The sequence below is a fragment of the Solenopsis invicta genome, chromosome 13 (assembly GCF_016802725.1).
Source record: "Solenopsis invicta isolate M01_SB chromosome 13, UNIL_Sinv_3.0, whole genome shotgun sequence".
Lineage (NCBI taxonomy): Eukaryota > Metazoa > Arthropoda > Insecta > Hymenoptera > Formicidae > Solenopsis > Solenopsis invicta.
Window position 1 is genome coordinate 12,672,565 of NC_052676.1, and position 23,475 is coordinate 12,696,039.

Below are 23,475 nucleotides of genomic sequence, written 5' to 3' on the forward strand. Positions count from 1 at the left end.
ACTTTACATGGATGGTGGTTTTACTACTATTATGGCGAACCGGATATTTTTCATTTAAATAATTTATTTAATGAAAATAACTAAAATTATTTGTATACTTATTAAAAATAAATAAGAAGCCAAATTTATCCAATAAAGACAAATAAAATTATTTGCGTATATTAAAAATAAATAAATAAATAATTTTTAATAACATTTTATTAAAACCATTTTTATATATTTCTTCTAAAATAAATAAAATAAAAAGAATAAATATATTATATTCAAGCAAATTATTATTTTCCCTATTCTCTTCCATTCCTGAAAACATCTTAGAAATAAGAACGCGTGCGAAGTATAAGATAAGCCGTGGGAGAGCAAAATTATTTGTATACTTATTAAAAATAAATAAGAAGCAAAAGTTATCCAATAAAAACAAATAAAATTATTTGCGTGTATTAAAAATTAATAAATAAATAAATAATTTTTAATAACATTTTATTAAAACCATTTTTATATATTTCTTCTAAAATAAATAAAATAAAAAGAATAAATATATTACATTCAAGCAAATTATTATTATTTTCCCTATTCTCTTCCATTCCTGAAAACATCTTAGAAATAAGAACGCGTGCGAAGTATAAGATAAGCCGTGGGAGAGCAAAATTATTTGTATACTTATTAAAAATAAATAAGAAGCAAAATTTATCCAATAAAGACAAATAAAATTATGTTAAAAATAGATATTTTTATATATTCCTTTTAAAATAAATAAAATAAAAAATAAATATATTACATTCTGTTGAAGGTAATTATTGGAATAGGCGTGAAGGAGATGATCAGTTCGTAAGTGAGGGACACAATAACTATATTTTTGTCTTAATACAAAAGATAAAGCACAACGCGGATACTAACTCGTGCAAACGCAGAGACGGAAGAGAGCGAGCGAGCGTACATCGCACGCGACGAATGCGACGGGGGGAAAGAGGGGCGAGGATGCGCACACACATACGGACAGACGGACTCATGGCGGAGAGCGCCATCTCATACCTATCGCGCGGGGCTGCATGCATACGCTCGTCGGCTTACTCTTTCTTATGAAGCGCGAAAAACAATTTTCTTTCAACACTCCCGCCGTTTGAGTGCTTCGAAGCTCTTTAAGCCTAACATGGAACATAATAAATTTAACCGGTCTTTGGGCAGGGGCTTGGTAAACACATCGGCACGCTGTGCCTCTGTAGGTACGTATATAACGCGTATATCACCTTCGGATATTCTTTCTCTTAAGTAGTGATGGCGTATGTCGATGTGTTTACTGCGCTTGTGAAATTCGGGATTTTTCGCAAGCTTGATTGCACTTTGGTTATCAACATACAATGTCGTAGTGCTAAGGCTTGTACCTTTAATGTTACTGAGCAATTTTCGGAGCCACATGGCTTCCTTTGCTGCCGCTGCAGCCGCTACGTACTCGGATTCCGTAGTGCTCAATGTGACGTGTTTTTGCAGTTGTGATGACCATGTCACAACTCCGTTTGCTAAAAAGAACGCGTAGCCGGTGGTTGAGCGACGGGTGTTGCTGTCTTTAGCGTAGTTAGCATTGGAGTAACCGGATAACTCTGTGTCGTTCCCGCCGCTTTTATACATAATACCTAAATCGCTTGTACCGACCAAATATCTAAAAATGCGTTTTACAGCCTGCCAATGGCTATTGTTGTGTTTGTTTAAATGACGACTGACGGTGTTGACTGCGTACGCCAGGTCTGGTCGCGAGACTATAGTCAGAAAGTGAGCCTATCGCTTCTCTAAATGGCACTTTTTCGGAATTTGACTCTCCCTCTGCGGCATCGAGTAACTCTACGTGAGGATCGAAAGGTACGCTTACGGTTTTCGCGTCTTGCATTCCGAACTTCTTTATTATTCGTTGAGTGTAGGCTGGTGCAGGAATACGATTCCATTATTGCGATCGCGCTCGATTTGCAGACCGGCGAATATCTTCGCGTTACCGATAGTAATAGTAAAACATGAGTTCAGATCGTTGAGTACATCGTCCAACACGCGCTTTGACTGTGAAGCTAAAAGGCCATCGTCTACAAAAAGTGCTAGAAAAACTTCTACGTTATCTATAGTTCCTCGAAAAATGCAGTGGTCTGCGTCGCTAGCTTTAAAGTTAAATTTTTCCAAAATTTTACAAAACTTTAGGTTCCAGCAACGGGGAGACTGTCGCAGACCGTACAAAAACTTCACGAGTTTACAGGCTAGATCTCCTTTTTTACCCATTACTTCCAGGCCTTCGAGGATCTCCATCCATATTTCCTCTTCCAATTCGCCGTACAGAAAGGCCGTCTGTACATCGAACTGGGCTAGTTCGAGGTCCCTTGCTGCCACCAACGCTAACATTACACGGAGTGAATCGTAGCGCACGACGGGCGAGAAGATTTCATTGTAATCCAGGCCGGGCTGCTGCTTAAAGCCTCGTGCGCAAAGTCGAGCCTTGTGTCGACATACTTCGCCCTTTGTGTCTCTGAGTACCTTGAAGACCCACTTTGAGTCGATAAGTTTCTGAGTGCTTCGTTTCTGCTCTATCACCCAGGTGTTGTTCTTTTGATGCGCCTCTAATTCGCTTTTGATTGCCTCTTTCCATTTGTCAGAGTCCGGACCTGTGACTGCTTCCTGAAATGAGCATGGTAAGTTGTATTCTACAATGTTTGCCTCATACCTGTCCGGTGCTTTTATGGTAGTTCTGTCTCGCAGTACTCTCGTCTCTGTCTTTGGCAGGGCCGGCGCAAGAAAATTTGACGCCCTAGGCGAATGAATAATATGCGCCCCCCCCCCAATATGCACTCAGTGCACGCAAATATACATTTTAAATATAATCAAGGAATAATTAAATATACTTGGCATAAAAACTAGCCGTACTTCTTCTCTGCGTTTTACAGGGTTGAAACTGTCACCAAATACTTGTGTACTTGGACGCCCGCATTAGAATTCTTTTTTTAATTGTTTTTTTTATTTATAATTTTTTAAAATAATTTTTTATATAATTTTTATAATTTTTTTAATGATTTTTAAAATGATTTTGTTAAATAACTTTATATTTCTTATAATTTTTTAAATTGTTTATTATTATTTATAAATTGCACCAATTTCAAGGGAACATAGTCCTGTAAAAATTCCTGATTTGGCTACATTTAATCGTATTATTCACTGCAGAAAACTGTATACGTCCAGATTTCAAATTAGTTTTCTGCAATAGACAAATATAGCCAAATGTAGTCAAATCTAAAATTTAGTACTGCAATGAGAGGTTTCATCCATATAAGTTTTAAAGGAATCGATACAACTTACATTTTCATTTTTCTTGCTTTTATCTTAGAGAAAGTAGAAGTTAGTTCTTTTAAATCAATAGTTTGAGCGATATCTTGTTCTATTGATAAAGTTGACAACGCAACAAGTCTGTCTTGAGTCATTGTAGATCGTATATATGTTTTTATCAGTTTCAATTTAGAAAAACTGCGCTCACCACTGGCTACAGAAACAGGAAGGGTTAATAAAATACGAAGAGCAATGACTAAATTTGGCATGCTGTCTAAAAGGTTGCAATTACATATATAATTAATTACATCCTGTGGATTCGCGTTTTTCGGCACTCTTCTTGCAATAGCTTGCAATTCACTGCACAACTCAAAAGCATCAATATCCTTTGAATCTTCATACGTTAGACATTTTTCTAAATTCGAGCAATTTTTTAAAATATTATTGTGTGATTCATTCTCTAATTTTTGCAAATCATAAAGAAAACCAAATGTAGAATTAATTTGTTGCAATTGGGAAAACCTTTCATCAACAGAATTGATCGCAGTATCAAGAATAGCAAAATAAAAATTTACTTTAAATTTTTGCGTTGCATTTAGAACAGGCTCATCTTTTGCTTCGTATGAAAATTGATTTTTTTTTCTTCCCAATCGAGCTGGTTTGGACACCGATTCAAATACTGGAGGAATATCGAGCTCTTCGGCAAGTTCCCTTGCTTCTATTAACATTTTTTCAAAACCTAAATCACTTCTGCAGTTCTCAAGAAATGTTTTTGTTACATGCAGCTGCTTTGTAGCAGCATGCAAATCAAAATCCTTAGATTGGAGTAGTTTACTGGTTATGTTAATTTCGAAAAGAATGTTATGCCACACAATCAAGGATACAATAAAGTTGTAATCTGAAATTTTCTTAGCAAGTCCTTGAGCCTCTACTCGTGATAAGTTACCAGATGGTCCTGTCAAAGTAGTATCTTCGTAAATATCCATGAGAGCATCATGTACATTACACAACTGATATCGAAGTGGTTTCAATGCATCTATTCGACTTTCCCATCTTGTATCGCTCAGTGGTTTTAGTGTTAAATTTGGTACGTTACGTAATAGAACTGCCCAACGTTGTGTCGAAGAAGAGAAATATACGTATATACTTTGTACCAAATTAAAAAAAGACGTGGCATTTAAACAACACTTAGCAGCATCATTTACAACAAGATTTAGAGAGTGAGAATTGCAGGGTACAAAAAAAGCTCTGGGATTAATATCTAAAATTTTCCGCTGTACACCCTTATTTTTGCCCTTCATATTACTGCCGTTATCATACCCTTGTCCACGTAGGTTTGCTATTGACAATCCCATTTCTTTTAATTTTTCAAGAATTTGTTCAGTTATACTGATGCCAGTTGTCTCAGTAAGAGGTAGAAATCCCAAAAAATGTTCTTTAATTTCACATTTATTGGCGTTTATTATATCTACAAATCGAATAATAATCGTCATTTGTTCAACATGGCTCACATCGGGAGTGCAATCTAGAATTAAGGCAAAGTATTTAGCAGCCTTGGCAGAAGCAAGAATTTTTTCTTGTACAGCAGCAGATAAAAGACTAATGAGTTCATTTTGTATTTCTTTTCCTAGGTAATGTACATGTATCTCTTTATTAGTAATTTTCCTGAGGTGTTCATGCATAACAGGATCAAACAAAGCCAGGTATTCTACAAATTTAAGAAAATTACCATTACCAGCAGTAAATAATCGTTCATTTTTTCCGCGAATTGCTAAATTTTGTGCTCCAAGAACCCGTATTAAAGCAATTAGTCTTTCTAAAATTTGTTGCCAGTATTTTTCCTCTTGTCTAATAATATGTAAATTGCTTTCGTCAATAGATTTATTTTTTTTCAACCTAAGTTCCAATTCTTTCCACGCTTGGAAGCTTGTCAAATGATCGCTGCTTTTTTCATGATTGGCTAATATCATAGATATATTTTTCCAATCATTTGAACCTTTATTACATAAAGCCAATCCTCTATTCGTTGAAAATAGCTTGCAAGGAAAGCAGAATACTGAATCTTTTGACACCGAATACTGAAGCCATTGACGATGAATATATTCACCATTAATGAGGCGCCTTTTGTAGTGAATTGTCGAAAATTTTCTTTTATCATTATTCTTGGGAAAATTAAAGTCTACCACTTGAACAGGACCATGATTAACAAGATTTTGTCGCAGATTATCGTCACAATTTTCCCAAACTCCAGGATCACTATAGTTCAAAACTTCTAAATTTGGTGTTTGATGAGCTTTTTGTTCTTCATTGTCATCAAACTTATTCGCACTTTGTGAATCAACAGTAAAAGCTTCTGCCTGTTTATTTTCTGTCTGAATTTGTTCTAAATCCTGTTCCTTCTCTTCCGAATAATCTTGTGGCCTGCTTTGTTTTTCTAAATGAAGATATTTTAAAAATGAGCCCTCTAACTTTGATAAAGATTTTTCCTTCTCGGCTTTTCGTTTCCGAAATTCCGCTCCAGACATTTTTTTTCTATCAGCCATGTTTTCCTGAAGAATCAACTAAATATAACCAGTATCTTTATTATTGTTGTGCGTAAAACGTAAATTTTCAAATTTTAGAGTAAAATAAATGAAGAAATATAATTTTTTGACATAAAAGAAGAAATGTTTAATATATCCATACAAAGGTTTTTATTTATTGCGAGAACAGATCAAATGTGGCAGCCCAATTCGCCGCCTGCCACAATACGGTACCACCAATGGTATAATACACACGTATGCGTTAGTCACAATGCAGTATATATATGTACTCTAAATAAGACGGCAGTAAACGTTGAAATCACTTATTATCAGCTGAAGACTCAGTGAGCTGCTGAGACGATAAGTGATTTCATCGTTCGCGGCCGCCTTATTTATAATAAATATGACTACATTTTCGATACGAGTTGAGCGTTCGACCACGCGGCCACCTATCGGTGGCGTTCGAACTGCGTGCCGTACGCTTGAGACTCGGCAACCAGCGCACGCGTGTATCGGCGTATTATAATCATAGACATAGGATTATGTCTATGATTAAAATAGGCGGTGAATCGGACTGCTACGCCGAATATAAATTTTCTCAAAGTTCCGTGGCGATAACGATTAGCTAAATAAGGAAAAAAACTGTGGAACCTCTTCCGTTTATAGGTAACCTTAGAACCGTTCCAAAACATGCTTTGCATGTTTCGTCTCGCTTGCTCGTGAGAAGCGTCGGCGTATACCCAACAAATATCGAATATAACATAGATGTAAAGCTGTATAACAGATATAATAGATGTATATGTTATGACATTACAAGAGCGCCTTTGAGCTCTTAAAACTTCTAAAAATCGTATGTGGTGACGCGTTCGAACCGGAGCGATCACAAGTGCCGCCCCCCAAATTTTGCCGCCCCCCAAATTTTGCCGCCCTAGGCGATCGCCTAGTTTGCCTATATGGTTGCGCCGCCCCTGGTTTTTGGAGCCGGCTTGTCCTCAGCGTCGCTGGAGTGGGAGGCGCTTGATATAGTTGGTGCTTTCCTTGTTTCTCCGTTGACCTCTTCTTTTACTTGGATTGCAGAGATCTTGAGGTCTTCTTCACTGGATTCGTCTTCCGAGATTCTGCTTCCTTGGCTCTCGTGTATGACGACGTTTCGGGACACAACGATCTTCTTCGACGTTGGGTCGTAAAGTCGGTAATTCGTGGATTCTGCCTGGTATCCGACGAGAATCATTTTCTTCGATTTCGGATCTAATTTCTTCCGAAATTGTTTTTCGATGTGTACATAGGCATCTGATCCAAAAATTCTTACATGCGACATCTCGGGCTTCCTGTTCATCCAGATTTCATATGGCGTTGTTACTGGGTTCGTACGAGATGTCGTCCGGTTTAGAATATATATGGCTGTTGTCACGGCTTCTGCCCACAGGAATAATGGCAATTGTTTGGCATGCAGCATTGTGCGGGCACTCTCGACGATGGTGCGATTATCTCGCTCCGCTTTGCCGTTTTGCTCTGGCGTGTGCGGGGCGGTTGTCAACATTTGTATGCCTCTGCTTGATAGGTAGTCCTTCATCTGGATGTTGACATATTCTTTTCCGTTGTCAACTTTTAACATCTTCATACGACGTCCGAATTTGTTTTCTAGTAATTTATCGAAGTCCTTGAACTGATCGAAGACATCCGACTTATGTTTCGTGAAGTATGCGAATCTGAAGCCTGAGGTGTCGTCTTTAAATGTGACGAGATACCTCGATCCGCCCAGGGAGTTCACAGAGAACGGTCCGCATACGTCGGAGTGTATGTATTCACCTGGCTTCATGAGTGGTCACTCGTGATCACTCTTATTGAACTTCGAACGGTGTGCCTTTCCTAGCTGACACGCCTCACAAAAGAATTTGTTGACGTTTGTCGTGGTTGCTCCTTTTATGAGTTTCTTGCTTACCATTTCTTTTATTGTTTGAACGTTGACGTGTCCGAGTCTTTCGTGCCACGTTCTAAGAGTGGCTGCCACGTTTGCATCCTGCATCGAGGATATTTTTACTTTGAACAGCATTCTGTATAAATTGTTATCTTGCTGGATTCCGATTGCTTTTATCACTTGACCGCGTTTTATAGTGACTTGTCGATCTTCGAAAGTTATGTTGAAACCTTTGGACGCGCACTCACCGACGGAAAAAAGATTTTTACGAACACGCGGAACGTACAAGACGTTTTCCAGTTGGGCTTCGTGCCATTTTCCATCTAGCAACGCCTTGATTTGGATTGTCCCGACTCCTGCAGTTTCGCACACGCCGTCGTCTCCGAGAGACACCGATTCGCCTGAGATGGGGGAAAATGTGTCGAACCAGTCGCGACGATTCGTTATGTGCCTTGAGGCACCGCTATCTGTTAGCCAAATGTCTCTAATGTCCGCATACATTAGCTTCTTCGTGTCGGCATTTGTGGGAACTGCTTTACCGACATGGCGTTCTTCTTCGGGCGTCGCCATCATGAATGCGCACTTTTCACTATCAGGTTTCTCGTCTCGTTTCTTCTTTCAACACTCCCGCGCGAAATGGCCGGGCTTCTTACAGTAGTGACATGTTAATGCCGAACGAGGTTTCGTGGTCGTCTTCGCGCCATGACCTTGCTTGCTGCTCTCCGTTTTCTTGCCGACGTTCGTGGCGGCGAGCGCATTCGTCGTTTCCTCCTCGACAGTTAGTCGAGCTTCCTCCTTTAGCAACCTCAATTGGAGATTAGTCAGTGTCTGGCTCTCTGCCTCCACGCTGTCCCAAGCTGTAATTAGCGAATTGTATTTGGACGGCAGGCTTGCCAGTATCTTTGCCATGACAGCTACGTCTGATACCTTCTCGCCGACGTCTTCAAGTTGACGGGCCATATTCTGCACCTTGGCGAAGTGTTGCACCACCGAGTCACTTGGATCCATTCTGTACTGGTGAAATTTTTGATTCAAAATCAGTTTACTCGACTCGGACATCTGTTCGTGTATAGTGGCCATCTTCGTCCACATTTCTCGCGCTGATTTGCACGTTAGTAGGGGTTCTAGGTGTTCGTATTCTATGGATGACGTAATCACGAACATCGCCTTCGCGTTGCCTTTGTCCCACGCTTTTCTCGGCTCACCTGCCTCGGCTGGTCTCCCTCTCGTCCCGTCCACCACATCCTTTACATCGTACGCGACGAACACTGTTTCCATCAAAAATTTCCATGCCTGGAAATTTGTTCCGTCGAACTTCTTGACGCTTCTTAGAGATATTTCGCTCGACATCCTTCGCGACGGTTTCACACGAAAAAGAAAATATGGCTTCCTTGCAGGTCTCGTGGCTTATGGCTACTTAACGAACGCTATTTCTGTCTATTCACACGCGATAGCCTGGGCCCATAACTTGTTGAAGGTAATTATTGGAATAGGCGTGAAGGAGATGATCAGTTCGTAAGTGAGGGACACAATAACTATATTTTTGTCTTAATACAAAAGATAAAGCACAACGCGGATACTAACTCGTGCAAACGCAGAGACGGAAGAGAGCGAGCGAGCGTACATCGCACGCGACGAATGCGACGGGGGGAAAGAGGGGCGAGGATGCGCACACACATACGGACAGACGGACTCATGGCGGAGAGCGCCATCTCATACCTATCGCGCGGGGCTGCATGCATACGCTCGTCGGCTTACTCTTTCTTATGAAGCGCGAAAAACAATTTTCTTTCAACACATTCAAACAAATTATTATTATTTTCCCCCTATTCTCTTCCATTCCTGAGAACACCTTAGAAATAAGAACGCGTACGATTGAGAACATTGGCGTGCGAAATATAAAATAAGCCGTGGGAGAGCATGAGCAAGCTAGCGAGGATAAAACGTGCGTATGGGGGGAAGAAGGATGATGCATCGCCACACCGCATCGCAGCGTCTGATGAGCGCAATATATGGGAGGGAGTGTGAAAGAAAACGCATGTGCGCTTCCATCACCGCTGTACCAAAGATGAGCGCAATATATGGGAGGGAGTGAGAAAGAAAACGCATGTGCGCTTCTATCACCTATGCTATGATTAGCATCGCGAGGTGGCATCACCCCTCCTCCAAGACGACGATTGAGAGCGTTGGCGTGCGAGCAAGAAGGCATACAGGGAAGGAGTGAGAGCGCAGTGCTTAAGTGATATCATCTATGGTAACGCCGCGAGGTGGTATCACCCCCTCCCTTCAAGGCGTGGTTAGCACGACAAAATACATGCGGTGAAATGTTCCTCCCGCTCCCCCCACGTGACATCATCACGGTCAGTACGGCAAAGACGCGTGCCGTGAAATTCCCCCTGCCCCAGCACAAATCGAGGTGACAACGCCTTCCCCCTCCAAAACGCAGTTAGCACGGCAAAAAGAACATTGGCGTGCGAGCGAGTAGGCATGTGGCATCACCCCCTCCCTTCAAGGCGTGGTTAACATGACAAATACATGCCGTGAAATGTTCCTCCCGCTCCCCCCACGTGACATCATCATGGTCAGTACGGCAAAGACGCGTCGTGAAATTTCCCCCCTGCCCCCGCACCCCCCTCAGATCCCGTAGTTAGAATCCGCCTTACTATACTACTGATAACGTTAGCGAAACTCCTTCCACAAATTCCCCTTCAACTTCAACTCAACCTAACGATCGTTCCCCCACGGTAGAACGTCAACCGAATTCAATTAAGACTTATCCCGCACAGAAAAAACGCGTGCGATTTAATTTAACTAAATAGTTATATAACTCTTTTTATTTTATATCCTTGATATACAGCGTTTCTCCGAAACTTTTTGTAATTAGCCGTTAAGTCTAACATTAGTTTAACTGTATCAGTTTGTAAGCCCTGCGCTACAACTATATTGTAATCCTTTAGTTAGAGTTTTAACTCATACTTTTATGTATTACTCTTCCTTCGTTAACACTCGGGAGGGGGGCGGATATGTGGCGACTGGTTGGTTCCCCCTTTATCCGCCTAGTTAGAGTCTAGGAAAGCCAGGCACATTCGTTGCCTGCTTGCGCCATTGCTCACTTGTCTAAGTTAGTTGTGGTTACACACACACTCTCTTGTCAGTTCTCGTTGAGCCTTCGCGTCTTCGCGTTAAGTAGTTGCGTCATTATGTATTTCGGTTATCATTAATAAACTTGTGTTGTTATTTAACAATCAGCGTACTCATTAAACGAATGCTCTAACGAACATTAAAATTATTGTGGCTAGTCCCCACACTAGAACTGTTTACATCCCCATCTAACATTTACCAGCGGAAACTAACAATAAGTTAATGTCCTAATATTCATGTGTGTGTGTGTGTGTGTGTGTGTGTGTGCGCGCGTGTGTGTGTGTGTGTGTGTGTGTGTGTGTGTGCGCGCGCGCGCGCGCGCGTGCGTGCGTGTGTTGTACCATTAAACATTACATAAAAATTTTATACATAATTGTAGAAATACTTTTTATGAAATATATTTCTTTTTTCTTATGTACCTTTACATATAAATATCACAAATTTATGATTATATGAAACATTTCTAGCATCAAAAAATACTTCAAAAATGATACTTCAAAACCCAAAAACAATAGTGTCGGATAGTGCTATGTAACAATTTATAGTAGATCATAAAAATAATTCAATCCTTGACCTAATTCCCAAATCGAGATTCCTGTACCCAATTCGTCAGCAAGTTTTAACCGAGCTTTAATTGAATATAACGTAGGATAGAAGATGTAGCCATTACTTGTAGCTAATCTGAAATAAATACATAAATTTATAGTAACTGCAATATACTAAAAGGAAAAGTTTTCTTACACTTTTCTTGTCAATTATAAATAAAACAGAAGCGAGAAAAAAGAGAAGGAAAAAAAAAACGTGTAAAATCCAGAGAAAGTAAGGAATGTGGAGAAAAAAGATAAGAAAACATAGACAGATAAGAAGAAGAAAAGAGAAAAAGAAAAAAGAAAGCAAATGAGAAAAAAATACAAGACAATAAAACAGAGAAAATTGACGAGAGAAAGACGAGATACATTATAATAAAATATTATTACTTTGATTCAAAAAAATGTTCTTTGCTGCTGTCATCCCAATGAATTTTTCCTTTGAACGATTTTAATATATCTAAGTATTCAGAGCCAAGAATTGCCCTCCCACCCTCTGGTGTATAATTGTAACCATAGAAGTTAATACCTAATAAAATTTGAGATCGTTTAGAATCGTTTTTTTCTGGCACTAATAGTTCTACACATTGTTTAGCCCAATCAAGAGGACTATTTGGACCTGGCCTTTGAATAGTTGAATAATCGTAAGTCATAAGCGAAAAAGCGTTTACATACGGTGCCAATTCATTAAATTGTTGTTTTGAAAACAGTTCAACTTGTGTACTAAAAAAAAAATTCAAAATAAGTACAAAAATTTTTATGGTTAATATGTTTTTCAAGAAGCAACAGATACCCTTTAGACGGTGGTATTGCCAATATAATATCTAAATTATATTTCTTTAACTTTCGTGCAATGGACTGGACTACAGCAGTGACAATTGATAGATTTGCACCTGCAAATACAAACTGATTCCATATTTCAAGGACATATCCGTCAAAATGGAAAGTCTGTAAGTGAAAGATTTTATATATTATATTCTAATAAATAAAGAATGTATAATAACATACAGAGTAATGTGTTAGTGTCATATTATTAGTGTCTAATTGTAAGTGTAATTTCATATTATAAAATAAAAACCTTATAGTATAGAATTATAAAAATTAAAAAATATCTTAGCTATCACTAACTTTCAATTTGTGATCAGCAAAACATTTCAATATAGAATTTCATAGACAAATAGAACGTTAAAGAGCTGATAAAAACGATTTACCTGCTCATTTTTAAAAAAATTAACAAAAAATGTTGTTTTAATTTTTTTTTATTGTGGCGCACCTATTGAAAAAAATCTGAAAAAAAGTATATGTTGTACGAGTTGGGAACAGACATCACATAATTTTTGCAAGGTAGTCAATTAACGCAATCAGAGTGAAAAAAATGTTTAATAGTTATTTTTATTTTTTTATAATTGAAATTCGGATCAAAAACAAATGTAAAATATATTTCTATTAATGTCTAACAAGGGAAATTCTCAAAGTGTCACACCCCGATTTTAATGAAACTTTACACACATTTAGGTAACATAATTAGATGATTTTAGAAACTATCAGTTATGAGCCAAATTTGGTTTTACGAGGTGAAATCATCCCTTATGTGTATAGCGGTTTTTAGTTTTCTTTGTTATATCTCGAAAACTATTCGAAACATTAAAAAATGTTTTATACAAAATATTCACAATAAAATTATCTCTATTCAGTCATGTTAAAAACATTTTTAATAAATAATTATTAAAAAAAATTTTTGTAATAATTGTTTAAAAAATTATTCTAAAACAATATTATTGACGTGAATAGATAAAGATAATTTTATTGTAAAACTTTTGTATAAAACATTTTTTTATATTTTAAATGGTTATCGAGACATAGACGGAAAAGCTAAAAATGGCTTTAAACATGAGGATTGATTTCACCCCTTAAAACCATATATTGGCAGCAACTGATATTTTTTAAAATCATATAATTAAGTGACATAAATGTATGTAACGTTTTATTAAAATCGGGTTGTGAAGAAACTTTGTTTATTGGCAATAAAACTTTTAGAACTTTTTAAAACAGTATTAATTATTTATTAACGAAATGATAAACTGTTATTATTTTCACACCACCTTTGAGATAGAATAGCATGGCGTGCTTTTTTATAGTGGTTTCCTTCGTAGGCTTATCCACTTTTTATTCTATTCTCTATTTTTTTAAGCATGAATTTCAAATACCGTTCTCACTCGCTTGAAAAATATATTATTATTACATAAAAATTCACCCAAATTTATATGACAAAATATCTTTCATGTTATAATGCTACTGTTATAATAAATACTGAGCCGTTTCATGGATTTAGGTATTCAGATTACACACGTTTGTTAATATATGAACACTTATATTTAATAAAGAAATACAGTCACGTGTTTCAACATGTTCATCCGACGACTCTTTGTACCGAAGTGAAGCGTATGCATAGAAAGAAGACGCTCGCTACACTAACATACCTTTTCTCCGTATAGATAGCGCCACGCTACAAATCGCCTAATATAAATGTACACACTCCTACTTTAACACGCCTCCTTACATTTATATTAGCATCCTTTCATACATAACATCAGAATTACCTTATATTTAACATGTCTCTAAACCTTTCAAACTTATCTTTACTTACTGACTTTGTAAATATATCCGCAATATTTTGTTCAGAGTCTACCTTTATGATATCAATAACGCCTTTCATATAATTTTCATTCACAAAGTGATAATGGACTTCTATGAATTTCGAGTTCTTTGTAAAATTTCCATACTTTGCAATATTTAAAGCTCCTGAGTTATCCTCGTACATTTTAATAGGTTTTTCAATCTTAAGGTCAAAATTTTCTAAAATATCTTTTACAAATGTTATTTCACTTACAGCCTCTGATAACGCTACATATTCGGCTGAGGTGGAAGACTTTGTTACACTGCCCTGCTTTCTAGATTTTCAAAATGTTACGTTACCGAAGAATCTTATTATATAGCCTGACGTCGACTTTCTGTCTATACTATCACCCGCCCAATCTGCGTCTACAAAACAATCAAGAATATCCGTTTTTTCATTTTTCTTTTATGTTAACTTTAAATCTTTTGTTAGGTATAAATATTTTAGCACTCTCAAAGCGTACTTATAATGGGTTGCGTTGTAACAATTCTGGAATCTACTTAAGTAATTAACGCTAAAACTTATATCGGACCTAGTTCCTGAACTGATGTATAAAAGTGCTCCAATTATATTTCTATATTGTATATCATCAGATACAACAGTTGCTTGTTCCACTTTTAGATTATTTTCCATCGATGTACTATATAATTTTGAATTTTCAATTTGATATTTTTTGGCTAATGATTCGATATAAGATTTCTGATCTAGAGTCATAACATTTGTTTCATAATCATGCTCAATATTAATTCTTAAATAATATTTAACTTTTCCCATATCTTTCATTTTAAATCTGTTTGACAATAATTTTTTAATTTCAACTATTTTCTTTTTATTCTTACAACAAATCAATAAATCATCAACAAATATTATCAAATATATTATATCATCTTCACTAGTCAGCACATATAAACAATAGTCATATTTACTTCGCTTAAATCCTAACTCATTCATAAATTCATCAAAACATTTATACCACGCTCGTGGACTCTCTCGCAAACCATATAGCGCTTTTTCCAATTTACAAACTTTATTTGAACCATCTTCGTAGCCTCTCGGTTGTTTAATATAAATTTCTGATAAAACTTTACCATTTAAAAATGCTGTTTCTACATCCATTTGTTCTATAATTAAACCCTTTTGGCAACAATAAGATAATAAAATTTTGAGTGTTTGCATTTTAGCTACTGGTTAATATATATCGTCCACTACTTCCTTTTGCTGAAAACCTCTTACAACTAACCTAGCCTTAAAATTATTTTCTGATTTCTTTGTAAATACCCATTTTACATCTATGACTTTCTTATTCTTTGGCTGATCAACTAGTCTCCAAGTTTTGTTTTTACTTAAACAATTAAATTCTTTGTTCACTGCTTGTTTCCAAAATTCAGATTCATTACAATTCATCGCCTCCTCAAAATTATCTGGGCTATCTGCACTACAATAATTCATAAAAATACAGTTATTATAAATACAGTTTTCATCATATCTAATGGGTTTTTTCTTTTCTCTGTTTGACCTTCTTAATCCTTCAACCTATTCATCGTTTTGCTTTTGTCATGCACACTCAGTTTCACTTTCCTCTGATTCTAATTCCTGCTCCCCATCCGTCTTTGAACAGTCTTCTAAATTTTCTTTTCCCTTTACAGAATTGTCTAACTCTTCACATTCTTCAAAACCTATACATCTTATATCATTTTCTACTATATCAACATGTCTTGCAATTACAATTTTATTATTAATTAATACTCTATATCCAACTTCACTGTAACCTAGCAAAATTCCTAAATCAGCTTTTCTGTCCCATTTTGTAGATCTATTTTGTTCAGGTACACGTACAAATACCCTACTACCATACATACGTAAATGTTTCGCATTAGGTTTCTTATTAAATAATATTTCATAAGGTGTCTTTTTTTCAATAGTGTTTGCTAGTGTTCTGTTTTTAAGATAAGCCGCTGCTAGAATTGTTTCTGGCCAAAATCTAATATGTACTCTTGCTTCTGCTAACAAACATCTAGCTATGTCCATAATTGACCTGTTATATCTTTCGGCTGTTCCATTTAATTCATGTACATACGGTGGACACGGGTCTAAAACAATCCCCTTTTCTCTGACTAACTGATAGATATTTTTATTTAAAAACTCCTTCCCGTTATCACATCTTAGTTTCTTGATAGTTTTTCCTGTTTTATTTTCAACCTCATTTATATATTCTACTAAACATTTATATACTTCATCTTTGGATTTTATTACAAAAACTTTGGCCGCTTTACTGTAGTCATCAATAAAAGAAATAAAATATTTTTCACCGTTCATACCTAGATTTCTATGTGGCCCATTTAAATCAGTGTGAACAATTTCTAAAATTTCTTTGGCTCTACTTCTATTATTCTCGAAAGGTAAATTGTGCATCTTATTCTCTATACATACATGTACTTTACATTTCATATATTCAGAGTCTATCTCATAAGTATGCCGTCTAACAGTTGATTCTTACACAAAGTATTTAAATAGTTAAAGTTCACATGGTCTAAAATACGATGCCATTTTTCTTTCACACTCATGTTACCAAATTTTTATTGCTGTTCGTTACATTAACCTCTGATTCATCATACAGGAAACTTGTCATTTTGTATTATCTACCTTCCTTCCACGCTATTGCAAGAAGTTTATTAAATTTATCATAAATCTTTGAATTATTACCTGCTGATACAATTTTATTCTTTTCTGTTACCTGAGAATAACTAATTAAATTTTGTTTCATTTCTTTTACATAGAATACATTAAACAATGTTACTTTCATTTTTTTATCATAGACTGGGAATAAAGTATTTACTTTTCCAACTTTCGTTGCTTGCAATATTCGACCATCCGCGACTTTAAAGTTAATTGGTTCCTTCAATGTTTTATATTCACTAAAATAATTTTCATTGTTAATAATATGGTCGGTACATCCACTGTCTAAAAGCCAATGTATTTGATTTCTATCCTTAACCTCTCTATTCAACGAGTTTACTTCGACTATAGTGTGGAACACTCCTCCCACGGCTGCTTCCTGTCCGTTCTGATCTCGCTTCCAGTGCTGTCCTCCACCACGTGGATTATAATATCCTCCTCGGCCGTTGCTGTTGCCGCGCCTGTAATGGCCGCCACCTCTCCACGTGCCTCGCTGCTGGCTTCTTCCACGCTGGCTGCTGCCACGGCTTGTTCCACGCCATGAACCCCTGCTGCTCTCCGTACAGTCTTTTTTATAATGTCCAAACTTTCCACAATTGAAACATCCTTGATCCTTCGGATCTCTCCATTCTCGATTCTGTTTAGTTTCTGTTACAAATGCATTTGATTTTGAACTTGCACTTTCACTTTCTTGATTTTTCAGTTCAAGCATTTTAATTTTGCTTTTAACATATTCTACGGTTTGATCTTCAGGTTTTAGTGTATCGATTAGATCTTCGATATAGCTGTAGGATTCCGGTAGCGTCCTTAACATATAGTTAAGTTTTTCCTTTTCTTCGACCTTTGCACCTGCTGCTTTCAGTTCGTTCACGGATTTTTCAAATTCGCTAAAGAACGTTGCAGAGTCACTGTAGTCCTTAAGCCTAATTTTTTCTAATCTGTTTCTTAATACGATTTGCAGAGCCGTTGACTCTTTCAGGTACATCTCATCAAATTTCTTAATAATTTCGTACGCTGATTCTTTTTGACTCACAAATTCTAATTGTTTATTTGTGATTGCACTATAGATATAATTTATGGCTTTCAAATTATTCTCCTCCCATTCTTCGTTTTGGTCTGTACTTATCTTTTCTCTCTTTATTACAATGTCACATTTTTTCATTTTCAAGAACATCGTGATCCTCTTCTTCCAACTGCCATAGTCTCCTCCGTCAAACACTGGTATTCCGTGAACCTCAGTCAATTTCATCATTTTCTCTTGAAACGCTTATTTTCTTTTCCTTCTGTTTCTTAACCATGCTCTGCCAGCATGTTATAATAAATACTGAGCCGTTTCATGGATTTAGGTATTCAGATTACACACGTTTGTTAATATATAAACACTTATATTTAATAAAGAAATACAGTCACGTGTTTCAACATGTTCATCCGACGACTCTTTGTACCGAAGTGAAGCGTATGCATAGAAAGAAGACGCTCGCTACACTAACATACCTTTTCTCCGTATAGATAGCGCCACGCTACAAATCGCCTAATATAAATGTACACACTCCTACTTTAACAGCTACAAAATAATAAATTTTTTTATTTTAAATCTTCACAAATTTTGATGTTTTTATGATATCAAGATAAATCACCGTACCGTATATTTCCTGTAAAGTATAAGCACATTCTTTTATTATAAAGAGCAATGAATATATTTATTAAAATGTATTGATTTTTTATAATTAATTGTAAATCTTGCTTTTAATACTAACGTGATGATTATATGACAAAATGTTCGCATTTATGATATTCTTCAAAAAAATGCTGAATACAAACATATTTCCTACACCAAAAACATCGTGTTATAACAAATGCACCACATATGGAGCAGAGTGTTATTTCTTGAATATCCTATCCAGAGAAACAAAAATCTACGGGGTTTTCAAAATGTGGCGGCCCTTCCTCGATGTATCCACTTTTAAACCAGGTATATTTAAAAAGATTATGAAATCCCGGAAAAGATAGCTGTACATATATGCATTAAAGATTACAATTTGATGATATTATTTTTCAAATGTAAATTAATATCATAATTTAATAACATGTGATCACTGAATGTTCTCACAAAGTTTATCCATATTTTAAATCCATAAACATCTAGTAGATTTTTATTTCCCTGGGAACGATATTCAAGAAAAACCATTTTGCTCCATACGTATGTGGTGCATCTGCTGTAACTCGATGTTCCTGGTGCAAGAAATATTTTTGTATGCAGCATTTTTTTAAAGAATATAATTGCAAACATTTTGTTATATAACCATCATGTTAGTATTAATAGCAATATTTACAATTAGTTACAAAGCAACATATTGTAATAAATACGTTCATTGTTGTTTATAATAAAAAAATGTGCTTATGCTTTACAGGAAAAATATAGTACGGTAATTCATCTTGGTATCATGGAAATATCAAAATTCGTGCAGATTTAAAATAAAAAAAAATTATTATTTTGTAACATTATAACATAAAAGATATTTTGTCACATAAATTTTGATGAATCTTTATGTAATAATATATCTTTCAAGAGAGGACGGCGGAGAGGACGAAGGATTTGAAATTCGTGCATTTAAAAATAGAGAATAAAATAAAAAGTGGATAGGCCTACGGGGAAAACCACTATAAAAAAAGCGCGCCATGCTATTCTATCTCCAAGGTGGTATGGAAATGATAGAAGTTTATTATTTCGTTAATAAATAATTAATACTCTTTTAAAAAGTTCTGAAAGTTTTATTGCCAAAAAACAAAGTGCCACAACCCGACTTTAATGAAACTTCACATACATTTATGTAATTTAATTAGATGATTTTAGAAAATATCAGTTGCTGCCAATATACAGTTTTAAGGGGTAAAATCAGTTCTTATGTGTAAAGCGATTTTTAGCTTTTCCGTCTATGTCTCGATAACCATTTAAAATATAAAAAAATGTTTTATACAAAAGTTTTACAATAAATTATCTCTATTTATTCACGTCAATGATATTTTTTTAGAATAATTTTTTAAATAATTATTAAAAAAAAATTTTTTTTAATAATTATTTTAAAAAAATGTTATTAATGTGACTAAATAGAGGTAATTTTATTGTAAATCTTTTGTATAAAACATTTTTTGATATTTTGAATAGTTTCCAAGATATAACAAAGGAAGATAAAAACCGCTATACATAAGGGATGATTTCACCCCTTGAAACCGAATTAATCCCGATTGCAACTGATAGTTTCTAAAATCATCTAATTATGTTACCTAAACGTGTGTAAAGTTTTTTTAAAATCAGGACGTGACATTTCGAGAGTTTCCCTTGTAAGTGTAACTAATTTTTCAAAATTTTGTTTGTTTTGTTACTAATTGTAAGTGAAAATCGTGAAAATGTAAAAAAATTGTTTTTTCAATTTACCTTGGTCACATCTTCATATAAAAATCTAAAATTTGATATGTAAGCATCTTTTCATATAAGACCTTAGAAAAAAAGACCAACTCGAAAAGCCATGGGGGCTTTTTATATATCTTATTCCATACTTTTCCGCTAGGCGCTTTATTTAATATATAATGTATAAATAGTTATTGTAAATTACCAACATCTGGAGAGCAGTATAAAAATTATATAAAAAAAAACTTTTTAAATCTTAATTTTAAAGACAAATATCTCGATCAGTGCCTAACAGAAAAATAACTTATAGAGAGTTATTTTCATCTGATTTGTTCTTGAGAGATGTCTTTTCTGGCGTTTTATAACATACTCTGTATATTAAAAACCAAGTTATTAATATATGTTACTTACCTTAGCAGCATCCAAAAGAGATACTGTTAATTGAGTTTGACTTTGTGTACTACTGTGTATCCTAATAATATCATCAATTGACCAATGCTCAAATAATACTCTAGGTATAACTGAAAATAGTAATATTAGTGTAGAAGTGTAATTATCTAGTAAAACTGTATGAATCGATCATTTGACAAACATTATAAATAAGAAAATTCTACTTAAAAAAAATTGAAAGAAACTGTGTACATTTTACAAAAACAATATAATTCAAATAATTCAAAATACAAAAAACTGCATCATTATCTCATACATTAAATGAGTGGAAAATATTACTTTTATGAGAAAATATTATTTATTTTAAAAAATAATTTTTTTGAAGATATTGACTAATGATATTTGTCAATTAAGTGAACATTTTCGTATAAAATAGAATTTTTGCAAATTTTTTAACGTAATAATAGACTAATTTAAAGATATTATAAAATAACAAATTATAGTATCCTAAGAAACACATTCAATTTTATTGTTGGAAAATATAATAATTAAATACAAAAACAACAAACTTGTAACATTAAATTAGCATAATTGAATGTATTTTTACAATAAAGGAAACACAATCATTGACGTAAGGTATTTCTTGTATGAATGACAGTTTTCTAGACCTATTAAAGAAAGAAATGCTTAATTAATATAGTGTTTAAAACAAATTATGTTTACCTTTCCTAATTCTATATCTCTTAATATTTCAATTTTGACGAAAATTAACTTATATCGTATTTGTTTGTCAAATGAACAATTAATTCAATTATTTTCAACTTACGCTTTACGACGTGATTAACATTGTTATTAGCTTTCATTTCCTTTATCCACTTAGTTTGGACAGAATGCGTGGACAATTGATAGGTTGATGTGTTACCGAAAGGAAAAGTTAACCATACTGGAGATACCATTGTAAACTTGCCATGAAATATGTTGGAAATTTCAAAACCGTTTCCATTCCACTGTAAAATTGAATTAAATTCAATGTAAATATATCACGAAATTCTGTTCTCATAATTTTACATAGATGACTGTAACTATGTAATTACTCACAGGTGTACAATATCCCAAGACGTCTCCCTTAAATCTTCTATACTTAGTATTTTGGAAATATCGGCCAGATTCATGAAGAATGTCCTGTTGTTTTGGATTTTTTACTACTAAGTTTCTTTGAAAAACATCTTGATCTACAGGACCCTTATACAACTTAAAAATTTATAAAGTAAGAAATTATTTATATAAACAAAGTAATAAAAGAACACGATAAATGATACTAGTAAGTATATGTAAGCAGTAACTTCAAAAAAGTTTCCAGAATTTGATAAGTTTGACATAAATAATATCACTCAGAATATTTCAATATTAAGAGTTCACAGCACGTATAATTTCACTTCAGAGATCTATTATTTTAATAATAAATTTTAATAATAATAATAAATTTAGATATTATTTCTAAAATAGTTTAACTTTAATTTTATGTCTTAATAAATTTATATATAAATACACGTATATACAAACATATTTAGAAAGCATTCCTTAAATTTTCCTCAAAAAATAAAAAAATAATGTTTTTTAAATAGAAAAAAGTAATATCAAAACATTACCTCAAATACTACTTGCTATTTAATGTAAATGATAAGTCATTTCATGGAAAGTCAATTTAAGGATTTCTTGAAACTACTATATTAAGCTCTATTGCTTTCTCAAAGAATTAATAAATGTATGCTGGTAATTATATATAACACTTACTGTTTTAACTTAGCAAAAATGTACAATAAAGTCTTTCAAATATTCTAAATTATAAACATTAATAAGAATATATATTAATAAGAATAAATGTGTGAATAAAATAAATTAAAAATTATTTTATTAAATAATAAGAAAATATCTTATGCCTTGGTTATTACAACAATGTTTTATTTAATTTTGTAATGGATATTTATTTTAAGTATTATATAATCCAACAGATTATATTATAACCTATAAACACTTCATTTCCTATATTCCAAATATAATAATATTACATCGCATACAATTCAATAAATAGTTTGATAACGAGATATACAATTCTCAAAAAAATTGATATCAATTAATATAATTTTTAATTAAAACATCTTAATACGTATAAGTAGTATGAATTTATTAATAATAATATTCATTTTTAGCCATTACATTTCCTAAAATCAAGTACATATATGTACACACACACACACACACACACACACACACACACACACACACACACACACACACACACATATATATATATATAATTATTGAATTTTATTGTAACAAACATATAAATAAGAATAATTATTTTATAATACTTACTTTATTATTGCCTTTTCCTTTTTCTTTCTTATTTTTCCCTGTTGGTGGCAAAAGAGTACCGCAACATAATTCAACAAGAAACAATGCTGCTATTAAAGTAATTACATTCATAATTATATCGAATAACAATTACATATTAAATATACATAAAAAATTGCATTTAAGATCTTTCTCGAGTAAGAAACATTGAACCTGACTGAAGCAAAGATGCCACAGCAATGTTGTCATTACAGTTACACCCGAGGAGCAGCACTCACTGCAACCTGCAACCCACAAAACATATATAAAGAGAAATGTCAATTCCGTGTTAAAGAAAGGGAAACAGGCGACTGCCACGATCCTAGTGGGGTGGCGCGTGTACTACACAACGAATTGTTCTCATGTGGTAACTTACCAGTAATCTTGTACACCCAAGGACTTTGATTCTGTCCAGGGGAAAATTTTTCAAACTGAGAAGTCACCACTTTCTACATATTTGCAGTTCATGA

The 23,475-nt window shown here is 34.3% G+C and overlaps 1 protein-coding gene across 3 annotated transcripts; it reads right to left on the reverse strand.

The window, feature by feature from the left end:
• Positions 1–830: 830 nt before the first annotated feature.
• On the reverse strand, positions 831–23,266 carry LOC105206525 (chitinase domain-containing protein 1). Of its 3 annotated transcripts, XM_039456519.1 has the most exons (8): positions 22,988–23,266; positions 21,710–21,862; positions 21,438–21,618; positions 20,633–20,742; positions 12,253–12,407; positions 11,850–12,182; positions 11,447–11,553; positions 2,439–2,649 (listed from the first exon to the last, which is right to left on the reverse strand). In XM_039456519.1, the coding sequence occupies exons 1-8, from the start codon at positions 23,096–23,098 to the stop codon at positions 2,624–2,626; spliced, it is 1,176 nt and encodes a 391-aa protein (XP_039312453.1). In that variant the 5' UTR covers positions 23,099–23,266; the 3' UTR covers positions 2,439–2,623. The 3 variants fall into 3 exon arrangements, with proteins under 3 accessions (XP_039312451.1, XP_039312453.1, XP_039312452.1); XM_039456518.1 differs by lacking the exon at positions 2,439–2,649 and having other exon boundaries at positions 11,255–11,553; XM_039456517.1 differs by lacking the exons at positions 11,447–11,553; positions 11,850–12,182; positions 12,253–12,407 and having other exon boundaries at positions 831–2,649.
• Between the last annotated feature and the right edge of the window lie 209 nt (positions 23,267–23,475).

Excerpts from the sequence above, each read along its gene's own strand:
- LOC105206525 (XM_039456517.1), bottom strand. The coding sequence starts at position 23,098 with ATGAATGTAATTACTTTAATAGCAGCATTGTTTCTTGTTGAATTATGT. Across the intron at positions 20,743-21,437 it reads TGTTAATCACGTCGTAAAGC|TTATACCTAGAGTATTATTT; the intron begins GTAAGTTGAAAA and ends TACTATTTTCAG. Across the intron at positions 2,650-20,632 it reads CTCTTTTGGATGCTGCTAAG|GAAGCAGTCACAGGTCCGGA; the intron begins GTAAGTAACATA and ends TGCTCATTTCAG.